The sequence below is a fragment of the Daphnia pulicaria genome, chromosome 5 (genome assembly GCF_021234035.1).
Source record: "Daphnia pulicaria isolate SC F1-1A chromosome 5, SC_F0-13Bv2, whole genome shotgun sequence".
NCBI lineage: Eukaryota > Metazoa > Arthropoda > Branchiopoda > Diplostraca > Daphniidae > Daphnia > Daphnia pulicaria.
Genome location: NC_060917.1, coordinates 2,109,208 through 2,127,580, shown reverse-complemented (window position 1 = coordinate 2,127,580; position 18,373 = coordinate 2,109,208). Strand labels below are relative to the sequence as shown.

At 41.5% G+C, this 18,373-nt stretch overlaps 2 protein-coding genes across 3 annotated transcripts in view; both read left to right on the top strand.

The window, feature by feature from the left end:
• LOC124341273 (probable endochitinase) overlaps nt 1-18,373 on the top strand; it is a 168,064-nt gene that overhangs the window by 7,681 nt on the left and 142,010 nt on the right. The window lies entirely within an intron of this gene.
• On the top strand, nt 96-17,896 carry LOC124341278 (ras-related protein Rab-23-like). The gene is made up of 7 exons (XM_046794313.1): nt 96-273; nt 12,094-12,492; nt 16,271-16,392; nt 16,532-16,694; nt 16,972-17,051; nt 17,139-17,308; nt 17,424-17,896. The coding sequence occupies exons 2-7, from the start codon at nt 12,460-12,462 to the stop codon at nt 17,609-17,611; spliced, it is 756 nt and encodes a 251-aa protein (XP_046650269.1). The 5' UTR covers nt 96-273; nt 12,094-12,459; the 3' UTR covers nt 17,612-17,896.

Below are 18,373 nucleotides of genomic sequence, written 5' to 3'. Positions count from 1 at the left end.
TGAAGTCCCCAAGCGGGCGGAGGGGCCCCATTTAAAAAACATAGCCCAAGGACATGAAGCCAAGAAAATGTTGAACCACCTGGACCGAAAGCGAAGCAAGGAAAGCAGTTGCTTGTGAACCTTTGACTAGAGAAGTGTACGTGCAAGTGCCTGACACAACAATAACGTTTGCATCCAATCATCTTTCCACTTGGTCAGTTGATAGAAACGATAGTTTCAAGTGCTTGTTTTGTTTTTCAACATCACTTCCAACCATCTTGATTGAAATATCCGGTAAGTTTTTACTCAATTTGTATTCCTTGTATTTAACGAGAGTTATGGAGAAATGTTTTGTTGCATACCGGAGATGAATTTATACCCCATGACACTTTGAAACTCCTTCATTTGATCAATTGAACCTCCTTTCGATATTTCGATTTGTAAGAGCGCACTGTTGACTTTTGATCGAGTAACAATAGAGTTTGCATAATGCATAGCATAGATTGAAATGAATAGTATCTAAAATCTTGGCCGTCACAAAGAACTTTATTTCTTTTTAGCGGTGTGTCCTTTTATTTTATTAGTCGCTCAATCGGAACGGTTCGTCAGTTGCAGTAAACGACAGTGCTGGAAATAAGGCTTCGAACTTGTGTTAGGAATATAGATAAAAAAAGAAGAAGAAGGTAGAAAATGAGGCATTATAGATTCTCATTCTCAACTCAGTTTGAAACTCTTGTTTGGTGCATGGCCTGAAATTCTTGGTACCACCTCAACCACCTGTCGTCTTTAAGCGCAGACTCCCCCGGTTTGACGACGACACGGGAGGATATAAAAATAAAAAGGGAAAGATATAGACGAAAAAGAGAACTTGAGGATAAGGAACAAGTCCCTAACAAGGTGAAGACACACAAACGCGAGATATCTAATCGCCAGCTAGAGAGTTCTAAAAGAAAAACTTGGAAGTTTCATGAAGAACCAGTTAACTAAACACCAAAAGAATTTGTTGAACCAGAAAATGGCCGCAAATGAATTGAAGTTGCCCGTCATTCATTGCGCGCTTCTAGAAATTCTAGAATGTCTCAACCAAAGAACCCCAAAAAACTTTGACATGCAAATTACATTTTCCAAGGTAGTTGTGTATAGGACCATTTTCGTCTGACGATTATTATAGACGAGCGCGTATATGGGGTTTCTTTTTGTTTTTGTCTTCCCCGCAAAACTCTACATAAACACACTCGTTTTTCTTCAGGGTGTGCATGCAATTGCGTCTTTGTATTGCTCGTCAGTGGTCAGCAGAGTCGCTCGTAAATCAGAGCTCTCAACCATGGCTCTCGGCCACCAGCAAGTATAGGCAAATCACACAGACGGCCACACGCGCCCGCCCGGTCATAACAGTCAGTTGAATGCTTCTTTTCTCTCGGACGTGCGGTCGCTGCGCGTTGAGCTGCTACCGTAATAATAACTGCGTAACCGTCTACTATTCTTTTTTCTAGTCAACTAATCACACAACTAAAGAAAACAAAAAATGAAACCATCCACCGACAACACGATGATGGTCAGCGTGAAATAAGTCACAGTATTTGTTTTTAAAAAATAGCATATAGAAATGACATCATCCACCTATGTAACTCGATATCGGGAGAGAATTTGACGTGTTAACCAGAGTGATGACCTCAAGTTAGATAGAAATCCCATGACTTGTATTGGCTATATAATCTACTGCATCTGCATTCCGGACTTTACGGGTTATATGTACATTTCTTTTGTTTCTTTTTGATTCTCCGTCTACGTCTCGGCTCGGTGCTCTGTTGATGGCTCGGATGAGAGAATAAAATTCCAAATAAAAAAAGACACAAGTCACGCGACCTTGGAGACAAGACAAACTGGCTGTCCTCAACAAGTCACAAAAGAAGCGACGGTGGTGACTCTCGTCCTCTGTTGACTTGAGGAGCAGCAGCAGCAGCTACTAGTATATAGACACTCTACCTGTTGGCAAAGAAGCCGAGGTTCTGATTTCCTGCCCTTGACAATCTTGTTCCTATCCAAAAATTTCTCTCTCTTTTTCTTCAAATACCTGCAGGGTATCGTCGTCAACATCTTTGGAGTGCGCATAGATATCCATATCCTAGACGAGAGTGTAAAGTATGTTCTCCTTTTCGGATAGAATAAAATAAAAGGTATATTCATACTGTATACTTTACGCTGGGAAGCACCTGCATCGGGAAGATTGTGCGGCAATCGCTGTTAAACCTATATACGGAGAGTTTATTTCGCAATTGGTCGAAATCGACGAATCGTGTTTGCCGAGTGTAGATTTTTAAAAAACCACCTGACAAATAATGCAATACTGGAATTAAGGTTATAGATTTTTATTTTTATTTTGGCCGTGTGTCTTGTCTTTCCACTTTTAAAAGTGCAATCATTTTGTGCTAAGGAAATGCTTAGATTCTCATGAGGTGGGCGCCACGAACCAACGGCCAACGAGGGGGGCCCGTATATATAGGTGTGTGCATCCTGAGCTCGATGTAATCACCGGATAGGCCGAGGGAAAGAAAAAAGTTGCTTCTTCGTTTTATATTTTGTGAGTCTGTCTGAGGGTTTTTTCTTTTTCTTCTTTCCCATGAATATTGGCCCAGAGGAGTCTAAAAAGGAAAAGAAAATACCTGAGGAGAAAGGGGGATAAGTTATATAAGTATTATTTTCCGTCTCCGCTTTTTTAATATTCTCGCCAGGCATCAGCCAGGGCGAGAAGGGGAGAAAATTTACGTAGGGTGGGGGCAGATCCAACATATCGGACAAATATTTTTATTTTTCACTTCACGACGAACATGGGAAATTTTGAAATGTTATACAAAATGGACTTTGAAAGGGCGATTTTTTTATTGATCGTTCAACTTGTACGTGCGGGTTCCTCTTATTCTCCACTGCCCACCGGTGTTTTGTAACACTAAAGAGGAGGTGGAGAGGCGAAAAGGTAGGTAGGTAGAGAGAACACGGTTTGCCGCCCGTTAGAGAGAACATCATGACTTTCCAACCCGCCATCATCAGCTCAGTTCCTGACCCCCTCGACGTGTTCATTTATTTCAAATATTTTTTCTCCCCTTTTTTACTTTTCTCTTATATTCAATACACAATATTTATAGCACAGCCTGTGGTATACTATATATAATATTATGCTGAACATGGGACGCCGCTGAGAAATTGTTACGCCAATCGTTTTTCTTCTTCTTCTACTCCATTCAAACGCGCCCATTCTGGCCCGGGTTCAAACTGTTTAGACGCCGAACCTCCCTGCTATACAGCTCTGCAAAAGGGCCGCGACTGCACACACAAACACGGCAGGTGACTCGAAGAGAACTGATTCTTCAACGAGAGCCGATTTTTCTATCTCTTGCTCCTCGGGGACGTATAAATAGTTCTGGGAGAGAAAAAAAAGAGTTTTCCAGAGAATCGTTTTACACACATTGGCGAGTGATTTATAGCGCCCAAAACAACGTTTCCCACCACTGCGCACTCCTTATACATATCGTCGTCTAAGAACGTGCGCGCCAATATAGCGGTCGTGAGTCTCTGCTGGCGCTCGGTGAATAGGAGAGACGGTTCAATAGCATTTCCCACACCTTGCAAGCTATACCTGAGATTTGCTTCTCTCGGTTAAAAAAACATTTCTCCGCACGTCAATTGAAAGAAAAAGAAACGGATAGAAACACCGTTGGTTGTATTTTCCGGCGACATATACGAATCCTCCTCTTTTTTTCCATTCAATCTTTTTCAATATGTGCGATTGTCCTATAGGCATTTAACGTTGCACGTTTTCTTCTCTCGTGTGTGTGTGACACGGAAGTGGAGGGTGGAAATAACACAAAATCAACCGAAACGGTTTTTTTAGTATTTTTTTTTTCGCTGAACGACACATGTCGAGCGCTCGGTGACACATGACAGTCCAATATAGGCGGCTGAGAACGTTCGCACGACCTGTTATTGTCTTTTTGCCGTCCGCCACTCGATTTTTTTTTTCTTTGGGCTCGTTGCGTCATTTTTTTGGGGGGGAATCGGCAGGTGATATGAACACAAGGTGTTTTTCTTCGACAGTGTCTGCTATAGCTGACCTCTCCCCCAGAATGTTTTTGCGTTAATAAGACGGGCCCATGTTGCGCATAATTGATGCCGCCGCGCGAACTTTCCACTCTTCTTTCTTTCTTTTCTAAATATAATTTACCTGACGCAACATCACGCAAAGGCGGCGCCAGTTTTCTAGTGAGCAGCAGCTAGCGTTGTACAGTACCTGTGCGTCGTTAGCGTTGATGGCCTTGTAGGGAATAATGAGATATAGTTGCCCGGCCGTGTGCCAAGTCGAAAAGAAAATAAAAATAAAAAAGGCCTGCCACATATAGCAGATGTAACACAGTCAAACTAACCAGCTAACATAACACACAGCACACAACAACCGAAAGAGAAAATCATCGGTTGTCTCAGCTGTTTGGTAGATATATTTGCGCAAGTGCTGCCGACTGACCCCAGACATCCGGTCGAAAATCAACAGACAAGCGGGACCGATTGTTTTCGTTTGAACAACTCCCCCCCACAAGAAAATATAAAGACAATTCTTTCGTCGGTTTTCGAGTATAAGAAACATAATCTGCAATGATTCCTTGGTCGACTTTCACGTTTGCCGATCATCATTTCACGCTATTTAGCATAACTCACGGGCACATTCCGCCGTCGGGATATTATATAGAAAAGAAGAAAATCGGTATAATCGCGTGCGCCGGGGATACGTAGTACCAACAGGAGGATAGGACGGCGGGAAATGGGCGGACAAGAAATCAAGGAGAGAGAAGAAAAGAAATAACGTGAACCCGCGCGCAGCTGTCTGTTTCCACTGATGTTTCTGTCTGTTATTATTACTGTGATCAAAAAAAGGTGTGCACATGATGAGCAGTGTTATGAGTAAAGTATCAGCCGGGTCACCCAGGCCCTCTGTAAGGGGTCACCGAAAAATGAACGACGAGTCCCGCTTTCTTTCTTTCCCTTTTTATTGCCAAGTTGTAGACATCACCGCAAAAGTTGCACTCACGAATTTCCCTTCTCCCAACGTTCAGATCTCATCCGCCCGCCGGTCGGAGTCAAATTAAGAGAAGAAATATGATCCGCGTGATTTTCTTTTAAAATAGACACATGACTATAGGCGTGTGAGATCCAAGGGTTTATTATAACCTGGCGCAACTCTAATGTACAGCACATACATATACATATATATGTATACCGGCGTATTAGATTGCCTATAGCTCCATCGTTCGATCGTGCCGAATTAAGTATCGACAATCCGATCCGCCCCGGCATCAACCTCTCACTAATGTTTCATGAGCGCATATAAATCCCCGCGTGCGTGAACTATACCTTACGAAATGTGGGCGCCGCTCTCCTGGAGACGTTGAAACATATATCCATGCTCATCGTGTCTGTGCGAGACGGTACGTACATCGCGGGCCGATGGAAGAAATGTTATTTCGAATTTTTATTTTTTACCGCTCGAATTCAAAATAGACAAATAAATTTGCTTTCCATAAAGCGAGTGGAGCAAAACTGGACATAATTGTAAAAAGTCTACGTAGATATAAAAGTAAGAGCTGTAACGAGAAACACTGCTGTCTATATATACATGGACGATGAAACACAGTGGATAAAATAATATTATTTGGCCTTTTTTTTTGGTTTTCTAAACGGTTCTCGCCGTGAGCTAACAAGTGAGTGTTATGTTGTTGTTGGTTCTGCTGCTGCTGCTGCAAAAAGCCATTTGGCGCGTGACTAATAACGAGGAGGCTCTTCCGAGCCTGCGACCACCGTCACATCAGAGAAAAGAAAGAAAAGTCCGGAAACTTTCACATTTTTATGTTCGGCCTATAAAAGTTTTCAATGATCTCAACAACCCGTAAAAACTGGTTTTTCTGTTTGGCTCGGCTCGGTGCTAATCAAGTCTTTTGGCGCGGACTCGATCCGACGGAAGTCGATTCCAGCTGTATAGAACAAATAACATTAAAAACAAAACAAAAACCGTCAAATGTCATCGGGAGTTGCCCAAAAATGGTTGACTCCGTTGAGAGAGATCCCCACGGGGCATGTCTGAATGGGAAAACGGTGGGGTGGCGTGTTATGCTGTTGGCTTTCGCCCATCTGATTGATTATTGTCGCTTCTTTCTTCGAAAGGCCTCTATATCGCATGATGCCCTTTTATGACGATCAAACACTAACAGGAAAGGCTCTTGTTGTTTGCTTGCCTATAGCCATCTCGTATTATTTCGGGTTGAAATATTCGACCTTCAACTCCCGCCGCTGCAATTTCTTTTTTTCGAAAAGATTGGAAAAGTTGACTCGCGCATGAATCAGATGTACATCCGTGCCAGTAGAAACAACCCATCACACAGTTGAATTTTGTATTTTTTGGGGGAAAACAAATTTCATCGATTTATTTCTCGTTGGTTTTTCTTTTATTCCTCACGGACAAAAAAATGGTCGTGCGTGATTCGAGATGATTGACGACGACGACAATACTCTTATACCCCGACGTATTGATATTTTTTCTCTCACCCTTAACGCCCGTCCTGGTATGTACAAAATAGAAGAACTTGATATTTTTTTGCTGCTCAAAAATTCTAACGGGGAAACTTATTAAAAATTCTCGTCATCAGTCGAAACCGTGAGCGTTAAAATGATACATATAGGTAGTACATAGTTGGAAAGATGATGGGTGGATGGAATATAGTTGTCTAACGGTTGTTGGTTGGGTTTCTTGTGTTATCTCATTTTTCTTTTTTGCTTCTTGTAGACGAGAAAACCCTCCGTCGACGTTTCATTTAAAATCGTGTACTCGGAGTTGGGTTTCGGGGTTTTCTCTCTCTCCATACGTTCGTCTTTCTTCTTCTTCTTCTTTGCCTCCTTGCACACCTCCGGGAATGAGTGTTGAAAATAAAACAAAACATCTTGAAACTTGGCCCATCTTTTAGACACACTGGCGACCTTTTCCTTTCAAAGATTCCCGTTATTACGGCGGCATCAGCGAGAAAGAAACCGGCAAAAATGGAAAGAGTCACATAGAATTCACGGCGCAGCTAATATTCGTAGCAGATTATAGAGTTCTTGTTGCGGTGTGCACGCGGGTTTTTTCGGTTCGTCATCAGTTTGAGATTTGCCAGCCCGACAACGCCCAGCTCTTTCTCTTTTCTCTCATTTGGTAGTCATTCACGTAATGTCTAAAAGATGAAGAAGAAGGATCTATACCTCCCCCTCAGTCGAGAACTTTCTGATCCGCTGGATGACGACGCTCACATAATCTCCGTCCGCGCGCCGTGATTACACACACGTACGCGCAGGCAGTATATAGCAGCTAATCTCAGAAATAGTTGCATTGTACAATAACTGAGACTGTGGAACGTTTGTTAGACACAAAAACCAGGCAACTCTGAAACATCGTCTAGCGCCGAGCAATCTAATGCAATGGATGAGGATTTATGGGGACACATGCACGGTGGCCCTGTCGTGTTTATTCCCGAGTTCCTTTCAAAGCCTCGGCGTGTGATGGCCGTGTAGCTTTTTTTTTACCCCGAACAACAACAACAACACCGTGACTGCGCCAGCAGCGCAGAGGTTTTCATTAATACATAATGCCTATATAGTGATGATGATGATGAACAATGATAAGCATAACACACGTACTAGTGGTACCACACTCTCTTTTTCTGTTGTGATTATATTACTAGAAGTCGCCGTGTGTGTTTCGGTTGGTGGGATCACAGCACATGCGGTTACAATGTTACATACCCCGGCCGGCCTGTATCTAGTAGGTATATACTGATGACGGGCCATACTCTCTCTATATATGTAAATGACGACATTGAATGATGTCAGTCCTCTTTTTCTTCTCATTTTCTGTCTCTCAGCGTGACTTGTTTAGATGAATGCAGACCTATAGAGGATATTGTGTTGTGATTACACATCCAGTGAAAAGCTCTAGCTTGACTAAGCAGCTTTTCAAAAACGGGGGAAAACAGAATACTTTAGAGCTTTAGAGCTCAGCTTTATTATTTAAGCATAGATCACGGAGACGTGATAGTATTTGAGCCAAAGCTTTTGATTATTGTACAAAGGGACGAGTTCCAAGAATAAATTCACATCTGATGGTGTCCACGAATGAAATGTCAACCAAAGTTGTTTTTCTACTTTTTCGGTTCGAGGCTTTAATGGGGGGTGACGATAGTCCGAAACCAAAATGTGTAGCTCAGCAGTACGTCAAAATGTAATTAATTGTAATTTCTTCTCTTGGGGGGAAAAATAGAGAGGCGACGAGATGGAATTGAATTTTGATTGCGGCCGGTTGCTGCCGCGTGCGTCAGCAGCCAGCAGATCCTTCCGCATTATTAACTCGAAGATAACAACCTCATCTGTCCGTATAGGAATATAATGATGGACAAGTAACAACGGCTAACAACCTTAGACGGTGGAGGCCATGATATACGCAATATAGGAATGAAATGGTTGGCGACATACAAACACGCAAACACAAAGCAGCAGCAGCACAGTACACGTATAAAATGTACTACAGAGTATAGATGCCAAAATGCAAATAGAGGTTGGAAAAACTGGTTTTTATTCAAAGTAAATTCCACGGAGAGAGAGAAACAAAAAAAGGAGTTGAAAATCTCAGGTGTTGAAATTAACAAACAAAAACACTAGTCTGGAAACACCCTGGAGCGCTGGTTGACTGTTTTCCGACTTAGTTTTTTAAATCATTTTTTTTTTCAAAACAATTCTTTACTTCTGACGTCTGTCCAGTTTTGTATGCGTAGACAAGAGCTGGAGGAATACATGACATAAGAAAATGCAAACAAGATCGCAGATCCGTCTTGTTTTTTCTGTTTTTTTCGTGTCGTTTCCCGGAGACCAGTCGGTGGGGGGGGGGGGGGTTCGGGAGTCATCAGTCCGAGTCCAGGTCGCAGCTGGGCATTGGCCAGCACAAAATGAAAATTCCAGGAATATAAATTCTACACGTTTTCCTATTGTTATTACTAATACTATTATATATCTATCTTCTCTTTCTCTTCAGTTTCTGCTTATTATCCGAGAGATATTTGCTGGGTTACTTGCGCCATACATGGAATAACGAATAATACCTCTATAATATAGTTAATGCCCCTGCTCTTTGATGTAATCATCGTCTAACGTTAATTCTTTGTATAAATATTCCCATTATCTTGATGGAGTTTATTCGAGATTTTATTAGCATTTAATATTCCTATAATTCTTTGGCGTAACAACAACAACAACAAAAAAGCCAAAAATCTAATTAACGGCCCCGCGCAAATCGTCCGCAGGGGAATTCGTGATGTGCTCCGCATTTGTCGGCTCGTTTGGACTGGCCGATTGCGTTGCCCGTTAGATTGCGTAAGTAAAAAATGAGAGGAGAAAAAAACAAATTTTACGGAATAAAATAAAAAATTGTAAAGGAGAAAACTGGATGTTATATAGTAGATTCGATGACAAAAGACACGGGAATTTTTATCCGTAGAAAACAACGAATATAATACACACACAGAAGAAGAAGAGGGGGGAAAAAGTTAATTTCCGGTCAAATATTAAAGCGAATCCTTGGAGAACAAGAGCGAAAAAATTTTGTTTTCACGAATTTTTCAACAACTTTTCGAATTTTTTGTTTTCCCCTTTTCTTGAATGAGGTGGGAGTGAATTGAAGAGGAGGACGAAACGTTCCACAAGAAAAAGTTCGTCTCAATGGTTAAGGAGGAGTTTTTTTTTCTTTTGGTTTCTGGAGGGTTGAAAGCACGACTTGACCGCAGGCTTTTGATTTTCTGGGAAGATAATATTATACATTTGAGATTCTTTCGTCTTTTATTCATCATTTTTTTTTTGTTTTCGACATTCCTCGTCCGTCTTTGTTTTTTTCCCCCCACCGTTCCAGCAGCTCCCCGTTTTTACCTTTTCGCCGATTGATCCTATCCTCATATCCGCACCTGTATAGCATATGGACGGATAATTCCTGAATGAATCGGCAGGAAATACTATGGAGTGAACACGCATTTCTCGTCATGTCGTCTTGTATTTATTTCATCTCAAATTGCAGCACAATGGCCAAAGAAGACAAATGCAATTTTGAAATCAAATGGAAAAGATCGGACACGATGACGAATTGACTTACACGAATTTTTCCTTGTACGCCATTATTCATCATGAATTTGATCACAGAATCCGGGGAATCAATGTTACACTCCCTGTGTGTGTGAGTGTGTGTGAACCCGGTGACGTAACAAAACAACAATTAATAATTACAAAAATGTGATGAATGATGACGTGTGGATTGTGTAACTGTCTCGGTTGGGTTCACCCCCCTCCATTTCCCCGCGCCATTCATTCTCTCTTTTTCAAACTCTAAAATTATAGCCGGGATTGAATTTCCCTTCACTTTGCGACTTTTGCCAAGGCAAGAAAAGTGGGCCTGATGATGCAACAGCAGTCACAGAAATTCAGTTATATATACGTGAGAGAATAGATATGTATCGGCCGTGATGAACGGTATAGTAAGCGGCGGAGAATCCCATTGTTCTCTTCGTCTAATATGAACGCACCACATTTGACACTCACCCGACGAAATGTCTCTATTGAGCGCACATTATTCAAAATGGCATCGAATGGCTTATTGTGTAGTGTGTCTGTCTCTCTCCTATTGTCGCTTCGCTCTTGTGGGACACACATTTTCTTTCCGGGTTTGACATTTTTCATGGCTGGAGTGTGTTGACCCCATTCCACTGGAAAAAGATATGTATATGCTATAGGCCGCCACCCTGTGTGTGTATACGTTTATGTGTGTTGCTTTTCAGCCGTACAAGGCGTTCCGTTCCAGTCACAGGAGAAAAAAGACTCCGGAAGAGATTGGATAGAAAAACAATCCTGAAGCCAAGAGAAAGAAAATGCCAGAGAAGGGAGGGAGGGGAGACCTCATTGTGGTCAACTCTTCGTGACGAACTAATCGGCGTGACACGGTCCGCTTTCCGTATTTTTTTTGTATTTTGTTTTTTGGCCGGAAATTTTCGTTCAACGTTGAAAATAGCTTCGAGGAATGAAAAAGAATAAGACGTTTCTTTTTGCGTCGAATAACGTGCCGAGATTTTTCTTTTTGTGTGTGGACAGGTGTATTACAATTTAGAGAACTTATTCGTATATAATACACATCGAGTGCCATTGGAGCCATTCTCACTCAGCCCTACGGGGCACATCGCGATTGGTGGTCCCCAATGGAAATCTAAAATAAAAACTCCGTCGCCCGAATTAAACTTTGACGATTTCTTTTTCTGTCCCGAATCTTTCGATACGCTAATGACTTGTGCTCCGATTCCAATATTTAGAAAAAACAACACGAAATCATTTCGATTCTAACGCTTATATGGTCAAAAATACAAACCCAAAACTACAAAACCTGAAAAATCCCAAACCAGTAAATCAACTCGACTAATGAAAATAACGCGCGTTCACCGTGAGTCCACGAGGACGTTAAACCTCTTATTCTCCTAAAAAAGAAGTTTTCCAACTCGATTTTTATGGCCCCGCTATTTACCTTCTCTTATATTTCCCTGGAAGGAGAGAGAACTGCGGGGCAAAGAAAAAATATGTCTTACAGCTTGGGGATTTCGTAATTTGTGGATTGGTTACGCTCAGATGGGGCGGCAAATCAGAAAGACAAAAACCAAAGCGTCGCCAGCGAAATCAAAAGCGGATAAAAAAATATCTCGAAACCCTATTTTTTATTTTAAAGTCCAGTTAAATATATAAAATCGCGGACGTGAATTTATTATCCACACACCGAGCACCGAATATATTTGAACATTTTTCGATTGTATACTTTTTCTATATCTGGTCACGCTGTCGTACGCCAGTTCATATTACGTGTGTGATGTGTCTGTGCTGTCTATACCGGCCGACCTTGTATAAATTCTGCTTTGAGAATTTCCCTGAGATATAAAAATGTGTGCTGGCGGGAAAAACAAAAAAGTTGATTAATGAAGTCATTGTTTCATATATTTATTATTTATTCTTTTTTTCTCGGATTAGTTCCGCGCGAGCGCAATGGTTATAATCTAGCGGCGGAGCAACAGTGTCCGAAACATCACGGGAAAAGACGAGAGCCGTCGAGTCGAGCGCGGGAGCAGTGAAAAATCGAAAAGACGCAAAACGATTCGGTGTGGTGTGTTTGTGTGTGACGGCTGCTGCTGCTGCTGGGCGGGCGGCTATAGCTGTGATATCCCCGAGGCCGATTTGTTCGGGAGTTGTTTTTTTTTTTTTTTTTAGATAGACATCGCGAGATTACTCTTTACAGCGTGTACACTCTCTGGACGTCCTCCGAGTTTCTATACATCTTTTTTCTTAAATCAAAAAAAGGAAAAAGAACGACGTCATCACCACAACGGGAGGAACAGAATGAGGGAGGAGGACCTGGAGATCGCCGTCAAGGTAAGAAATAATTTTATCTCACTTTTTTTTACTTTTTCTTGTTATTTTTTCATTCTTGGATTTGGTGAGGCTATTTCTGTTCTCTATTCGTTTTGGCGTGTGTGTGTGTGTGGACTGTATATTTGCATAGACGTCCATATTATTACATGTTGGCAATATAATAGTAGTACCACCGCCAACACACGCACGAACAAGTGAATATGTAAAAGGAGAGATGATGATGACTGAAGAAGGAGAAGAAGAAGAAGAAAAAGTGAAGGATAAAATGGCCGATTCGAATTGTTTGACTTTGCTGTGGGTTTTTTACACGCCGAGCCAACTCCTTCAGAAGTTTGAGGAATTTTCGGTGAGAATAAATTTCCCTTTCATTATCAATGATGCTGCCCCGATGAATATAAGGAATAAGGCGGGAGGAATAGATCAGCCGACTGGCGTAATCCTATATCTATAACAATCATATCACAGCAGCAGCAGAGAGAGTAGTACATATAGTGGCCAGGAAAGAAAGAAAAAGGAAAGGTCTCTACTAGCTACACAACATCCACGCAACTTGCGTGTTGGTCCAAGGCGTGCGTGCTGGCCTCCCTCGGAATCGTCCGATGGCCAAGGTCGAAAAGAGCTTTCGGCGTGTAGTTCCAGATCGGAGGAGAGCGTTATATTGCGTCTTCTCTTCTTCTTATTTTGTCTCAGATTGTTCTTCTTCTCCTGGCGTCTTGAGATTCTAATTGCCTTGACGTCGTCGTCGTGTGGGTCTGCCGTTCTCGCGTTCCAGCATCCATCGTGTGGAACAATTGCTCCATCCCTTTTCTCTCTAATGCGCTATGAATAATTTCCCCAAAAAATTGTTTGGTGGGTTCGTTTTCTTTGTTTTTGGGATGCTCACCCACTTTCGCTTCTTATTTGTGTGTGTTCTTCTCGGTCTAGAACGAAGCCAAAAGGGCCGCCAGTTGATTCGTCGTGATATGGCCGTCCACAATTTGGTAGAGAGGGCCCTCGTTTCTCCATTCATTATAGCGCAAATCACCCACCGAGTTCTAATAATAATTCCAACCCGAAATTGGAAAGCAAGAAAAATAAAGAAGATTACAGCTTTTATTTTATTTTATTTTTTGGGGAAATTTCAACTAGAAACGATCGTCATCATCGCCATTTCGCGTTTGATTTACTGTGCAAAATAGACCGTGTATGCGGCGGTCGTTGTGGGCTTTCTCTGCATGCCCGTGTGGGTGGATCAACAGAGTAGGATGGACCGAGCAACACCAGCAGAGGTGTGTATTATACGACGACCTGTGTGGTGTGCGTGTGGGCGTTCATCATTCCATTTGGATGGCCAGACGAAAAAGAAAAAAAAAGATTTAGTATTTTTTAAGAATCGCATTGGACCCGAAGCTTTTTTTTGAATGGGCCGATGGGTGTTAGTGATTCACGTCGCCGTTTTGATGGTTCCCTGGTAGTAGTCGTATAGCCGGGGCTCTCTCATCACTCTCAAAAACGGTCAAATGTTGTATACACACACACACTTTTGGTGGTGGTGGTGAAGAGAGATGAAAGGCGACGGCATTTATTGCAGATGATTCGCTTCGAAATGAGACGTTTTTACAATGGCCGTTATAGTCCGTTCATCGCTTGCGGACGCCTCCAGTCCTGGCCATCCAAAAAAAGTTTCCCCAGTTGCCAACCAGCCAAACTCAATTCTCATTCGGTCTTCGTCATCTCTCGTCAGCCAGCCAGGGTCGATAGATCTAAACCTATTATACATCCCACAGCATCGAAGAGCTATTTATTTTTTATTTTTATACTTTTTTCTTCAAAGAAAAGATCGTGAGTTGTATAATATTCTTCGTGTGGACGGACCAAGAGCAAATCCGCTGGGCCCAGTGTGCGAGACTGGAAAAAAAGAAAGGGCAGTCGAGCTAAACCGTATCGTTAAAATTAAAAAGAAGTAAGAAAATGTCTAGAAAATGTATAAAATCAAAAAATATGAGGAGGGGATGGGGGGGAGGGGAATAAACATAAAAACGGCTAAAAAGGAATCAAGAGAGCAAGTTATTACATATTACCTATTTATGATTTTATTTTTGTTTTTAAGAAGAAAAGAAAACACAAAAAAAAAATAATCAAATATAAAAATGGCAGCGAGAATGTTGTTGCAAATGCAGCCAGCCAGTAGAGAGAGAGCGCGGTATAGTTCAAAAGAATCTAGGCAAACCAGCTGATGCATTAATAATATTAAATCTAGCTATACGCAAGTGGCTAGACGGAGACTAAACGATCTTATTTATATACTGCAAAGGCAGATGCCATAGTAAAGCACACATGTATACACGTAACGCAAGTTTATCTATTGTGACTTGATTGAATATTTTTCCTATATGAAAGCGAAGGCGGCCAAACCAAATAAGAATTCATCGCCGGTACTTAATCATTTTGTCTAACTCTCAGGTCGGAAAAATATAGTTGATGGCTAACGTACTATAATATAGTTTCTCCTCTCTTTTATACTGTAATATAACATTCATACGTCTGTGCCAAAAACCATTCTTCTTCTTCAATAGAAAATGGTCATCCTGGTTGTTTAGTTTCGTGAGTAAATATGTGACGGCTGGCGGTCGTGTTCCCAATTGTTTTAGAGTTTGTAATCATCAGACTTTCCATTTCATTCGTATTTTATACAATCGTAATAGCAATATAGCAATAGACTATAGTAGTATAGGCCGATAGTAATAAATCCGTCTGCTCGGATGCCGGACAGAAAGTCAACTAACAGCCCCTGCAAAATTGCAGACAATCAAATGATAAAAACAGCCAACAACCATATAAAAACCGGCCGCTATCAACTTGTGTGCTACGGCCGAAACGGATTTATGCGAAACACGCCATTCGGTAACAGTCAAGTGGCTTTTTTCTTATCCGTTTTTCTGTTGTTGTTACTCGGTTGACTGTAATAGTTATGAGTCTTATTCTTCGTCTGCTATTATCTGGCAGCAGTGCGTCACTTGATAGCGATCGCTATCTACTACAAGCAAAAATTAGCCGCGACCGAAATTTTTGAATATTAAAAACAAGGAAAAAACGAAACGCATCATGGCGCAAACGACTTGCAGACGAGTTCTACAGCGTATTAAATATCTTATCTTATTTTTCCTCAACTCTCGCCGTTCGGGCGATGTGTTATATTTTTCCTGTTTGCCGTCAAAAGTATCTTTTACGATTTTTTCGAGCATGCAGAGTTAGAAGTCTATTTAAAAGAAAAAGAACGAGAAAGAAATAAGCGAATGAAAGCCCTTGCTAGTACACCGACATCCTTTTTATTTTTTAAAACATTCTTAAATATATGAACCGACATGATTCAACTTAATTAGAGACCTTGTACACTATCTTGATGGATGTCACGGCGTTTGGTGAAATATCTGTGGGGGGTTTAGATCTGCGTGCAAGTTACCATTTCTCAGCTTTTGGTCCGTTATTATTAGGAAAACGCTTGTCATAAAGAGGAAAAGAAAAAAAAAAGACAAATGGAAAAGGATATGCCCGGGCGCCATATGGGAAATGGCTGAGTTCAAGTCAGAGAGTGATTAAGACCTTTTGTCTTTTCCTTTGAAGCTATACCTTTTTTTCTTTTTTCTTTTACCCGTAAAATACACAAATATTAAATATCACAAATGCGGTATATAAATAAGGCACTGCCGGCGAAAGATAAGCTGTAGGAAGCAGCAGTTTCCTACCTTTTCTTTATTTTTCTCTTTTCGTTCTTTAATTCTTTGCTCCTCTGCAACAGGTGGTGATTGTGGGCAACGGCGCCGTTGGCAAGTCCAGCATGATCCAGCGCTTCTGCAAAGGCGTCTTCACCAGGGACTACAAAAAGACCATCGGCGTCGATTTTCTCGAACGGATCATCGAGTAAGGAACCACACACAAGCACAAAAGATCAAGAGAGAGAGAGTTGTGATGCCCAACTCTCTCTCTCGTCGTGCATAATCATTGCCTTTTTATATATAACGTCATTCCTCCTCTTCTCTTTGCTTTCGGCTTGATTTAGAGTCAACTGCGAGGAGGTGAGACTGATGCTGTGGGACACGGCCGGCCAGGAGGAGTTCGACGCCATCACCAAAGCCTATTACAGAGGAGCGCAGGCGGCCGTCTTGGCTTTTTCGACCGTCGATCGCGTCTCGTTCGACGCCATTCGGTCGTGGAAGAAGAAGGTGGGTACCACTTTTTTGTTATTCTTCATCCGTGTTGAAATGATGAGTTGGGCTGGAAAATAATAGAGTCTATAATAATGAACATCATTTCTAATCGAATGGACAAGGGGGAATGAACAAAAACAAAAGAGATGTGAGTAAATGGAAATCGCCAACGCGCAAATCTAACATGGCAGATCCAGTGGGTTTGGAATCAAATTTATTTTTTTAATTTAATGTTAAGGTGCGGCCGCTATTATGATATTTTTTTATTTAATTTAATCATTTGTGTGTTTAGGTGGAGGACGAGTGCGGAGAGATTCCTATGGTGATTGTGCAGAACAAAATCGATCTGGTCGACCAGGCCGTCGTTGATGCGTAAATATTTTTCCAACATTTTTGTCTATTTTGAAATGCGCGCCATAAAAACAAACAAATAAACTGGGAATTGAAATCAACCAATAGGGAGGAAGTGGAGATGTTGGCCCGCGAACTTCACTGCCGGCTGTACCGCACGTCCGTCAAGGAGGACCTCAATGTCCGTCAAGTGTTTCAATATTTGGCGGAGAAATATCTGAGTCAGCTGGACGCCCTGGATGACTATTGCACCGAGCCACCTCGCTCCATAACCATCGGTACGCGTGATTCGACTTGTCTAACGAACCTTTGAGCTCAATTCTCTTGTCTTCAAATCTAAACGATATAGCGGATCATATCCTTATTTTTATTTTTTAAATGAAATTTCGGCAGACGCTTTCGTTCCGCATTCCGGCAACGGATTCAACGGTCACCAAGACACGAAAGTTCAGCGATTCCAGCGCTGGGCCTCGCGTCTGCCGCACATCGTCGACCGGGACACGATCCGACTACAGCCGTCCAACCGCAAGAATAAGATCATCATCACCAAGAACAAGTTGAAGAATGCCTGTTCCTTCTGATGAACGAAGAAATGAAGCGCGTCATAATCAACGTAACAACAAAAAACCAAACAAAATTAAAAACGAATTTAGAAAAAAGAAAGGAAGAATTATACGAGGAATATAAAACAAAAGAGAAATAAGGAAAGGAGAAAAAAGAAGAAGAAAATGAAATTGAAACGAGTAAATATTTTAAAGGGGAAACGCTCTAAACAAAATTGTGGCGAGTAAATACCGGAGCAGCAGACTATAAGGAGACTATAATATAATATCAATTTGAAAAATAAAAAAGAAGAAGATAAGAAGGAGAGAAAAACAAAACAACAGCTGAAGAGAGAGAGAGAGAAAGTAGACAACAGCGAAAATGGACCCACAAAACAACTCTATTTTTATTATGTTTGATGGTTTATTTTTATTTTTTCTTCAGAGGGGAGGAGGAATAAGGGAGAGACACGAGAAAAGGAAGGAGCTGGAGTCTATATTGGCTATGTGTATACTCCCGCTGTTTACTATGTATATGACTGGCATCTATCCACACAGCTTTTGCTTACACATTTTCTTGGCGGCCGTTCGCATCTTTACATACGTATTTTTTTCCCTTTTCCCCCCATTGTGAAAATGTCGGCCCGTTATTTCGTTTTCTCGGATCATCGGGAAAGAGAAATTCAAAAAACCAACAAATTTCACGGCTTAATTCTTTCGTACATAGCTATATTTCTACACAAGCTTAGTTGCGCGTAGCATCGGATACGTGTAATCAGCCGCTTTATCTCGACCGCTGCT

Coding starts and splice junctions, on each gene's coding strand:
- LOC124341278 (XM_046794313.1), top strand. CDS start 12,460: ATGAGGGAGGAGGACCTGGAGATCGCCGTCAAG. Junction 12,493..16,270: donor ACCTGGAGATCGCCGTCAAG/GTAAGAAATAAT, acceptor CCTCTGCAACAG/GTGGTGATTGTGGGCAACGG. Junction 16,695..16,971: donor TTCGGTCGTGGAAGAAGAAG/GTGGGTACCACT, acceptor TTGTGTGTTTAG/GTGGAGGACGAGTGCGGAGA.